At 39.5% G+C, this 1796-nt stretch overlaps 1 protein-coding gene across 1 annotated transcript; it reads right to left on the bottom strand.

The window, feature by feature from the left end:
• Positions 1-355: 355 nt before the first annotated feature.
• LOC147073144 (uncharacterized) lies at positions 356-1111 on the bottom strand. Its single transcript, XM_085945609.1, has one exon. It carries the CDS (start codon positions 1109-1111, stop codon positions 356-358), a length of 756 nt encoding a protein of 251 aa, XP_085801735.1.
• Positions 1112-1796: the final 685 nt, after the last annotated feature.

Genomic DNA, 1796 nt, shown 5'->3' with positions numbered 1-1796 from the left:
TTTACATAATTTACAGTTAAGCACAGTATTGTAAACATAAAGAAAATATAAAATATAAAGAATATTAAAATATGTGTTAAAGTAAAAAGTTAAAGAAAAAAAGTACAGAGATATATAACATATTAAAGTATAAAATATAAAAGAAAAGAAAAGCATATATAAAAATTTGTGTTAGAGTAATGAGATAAAAATACAGAGATATATAAAATATAAATAATAATAAAGATGTGTTAATTAATGATATAAAAAGCACAGAAATAATTTTAGTTATTATAACAGAGTAAAATAATAGTATACATTATATTGATATGAGACTGTGAGGGTGTGTGCCTTCTGTGCTGTGTTGTGTTTGTGTTTATGTCCCTCCGTTTACTGTCTTTATTTTTTTGATGGCTTTTGTTAGGTATTCAGTGAATAGTTTTCGTGTTGTTTTGTTGTTTAGTATTTTGTCTGGTTTTGATAAGTCTATTGTGATGTTTTGCTGGTGGCACTGTACCCCGAGGGTCCACCTTTCTTTCTCAAGTATAGGACAATCGGCCAATATGTGTTTGACTGTCTGAGACACGACTCCATCGCATGGACAGTGATCGTCGGCTCTCAGTTTAAACCTTTTCAGGTAGGCTCTCATTGCCCCGTGGCCCGTCAGCATTTGTGTGAGTTCATGATTGAGTGTGGTGTTGTGTGTGAAGTGTTTTCCTGAGTTTATGTCTGGTATGAATATTTTTGTTGTCGATCCAGTGGTGGATTCAGTGTATCTTTTGTTCCATAGATATGTGGTGTCATCTTCTAATTTCCTCTTTGCGAACGTGAGAGGGAATTTCGTGTAAGTGGTGGGTCTTTTGTCTGTGGTGGCTTGTTTTGCGTATTTATCTGCCTCTTCGTTTCCGGCTATGCCAATGTGACTCCTTATCCAGATGAACCTGGGGGTGGTGTTAATGTTTCTCAGGAGTGAGCATAATGTCAGACTGGCTCTTACGAGTGGGTGTGTCGATGAAGGGTTTTGGAGAGCTACAAGACTGGATTGGCTGTCAGAGTATATGATCACCTCGGTGGGGTGATGTTTGCTGGAATTAACCAGTGTCCAATCGAGGGATTCTCTGATGGCTAGCATTTCTGCCTGAAAAACAGTGCAGTAGCTTTCAAGCCTTAACTTTCGTTTTGTAATAAATGCTCCACCTTTGTAAACGACAAAGGCTGCCCCTACTTTTTCATCGAATGCGGCTGCCGTCTGTGTAGATCTCCAAACCCGTTGCGTTGTGTTCAGTGAGTGCGCTGTGGTCGGTGGTTTCTGTGTGTTCTATGTTTTCAAGGTGTCTGGTGCCTGGTGGGGTAGTTCTGTGTAGTGTATTTTGTTTTCATATGTTCTGTCAGTTGGAAGATGTTTGGGTAAAGTATGTTGCGTTTTTATGCGGTATAGTTCGGCGAGTTGTTGTATTTTTAGGTCTAGAGGGGTGGTGTTTGCCAGTACTTGGGCGGATGTGAGTGATATGGTCCTGTACCCTTTGCAGATCGAAATTGCAAAGGGACGTTGAGTTGTGTTTAGTTTTTTTTGTATGGATTTTTTGTGTGTGGCGTTGCTCCAGATGGATGCTGCGTAAGTGATTGTGGGTTCAATTGCTCCCATGTATATGATTCTTAGGACCTCTGGGGAGGCTCCCCACGTTGCTCGTGCAGCCCTCATGAATCGCTTGCCAATTTGTGTAGCTTTTTTACATGTGTATTCTGTGTGTTTTGACCAGTTAAGGTGTCTGTCTAGAACTACTCCCAGTATTCTGAATGAGTCAACAAGATCTTTC

The sequence above is a fragment of the Rhyacophila brunnea genome, unplaced genomic scaffold, assembly GCF_057557595.1.
Source record: "Rhyacophila brunnea isolate RB1 unplaced genomic scaffold, BYU_Rbru_1.0 scaffold_18, whole genome shotgun sequence".
Taxonomy (NCBI): Eukaryota; Metazoa; Arthropoda; class Insecta; order Trichoptera; family Rhyacophilidae; genus Rhyacophila; species Rhyacophila brunnea.
This window is presented reverse-complemented; position numbering and strand designations above follow the sequence as displayed.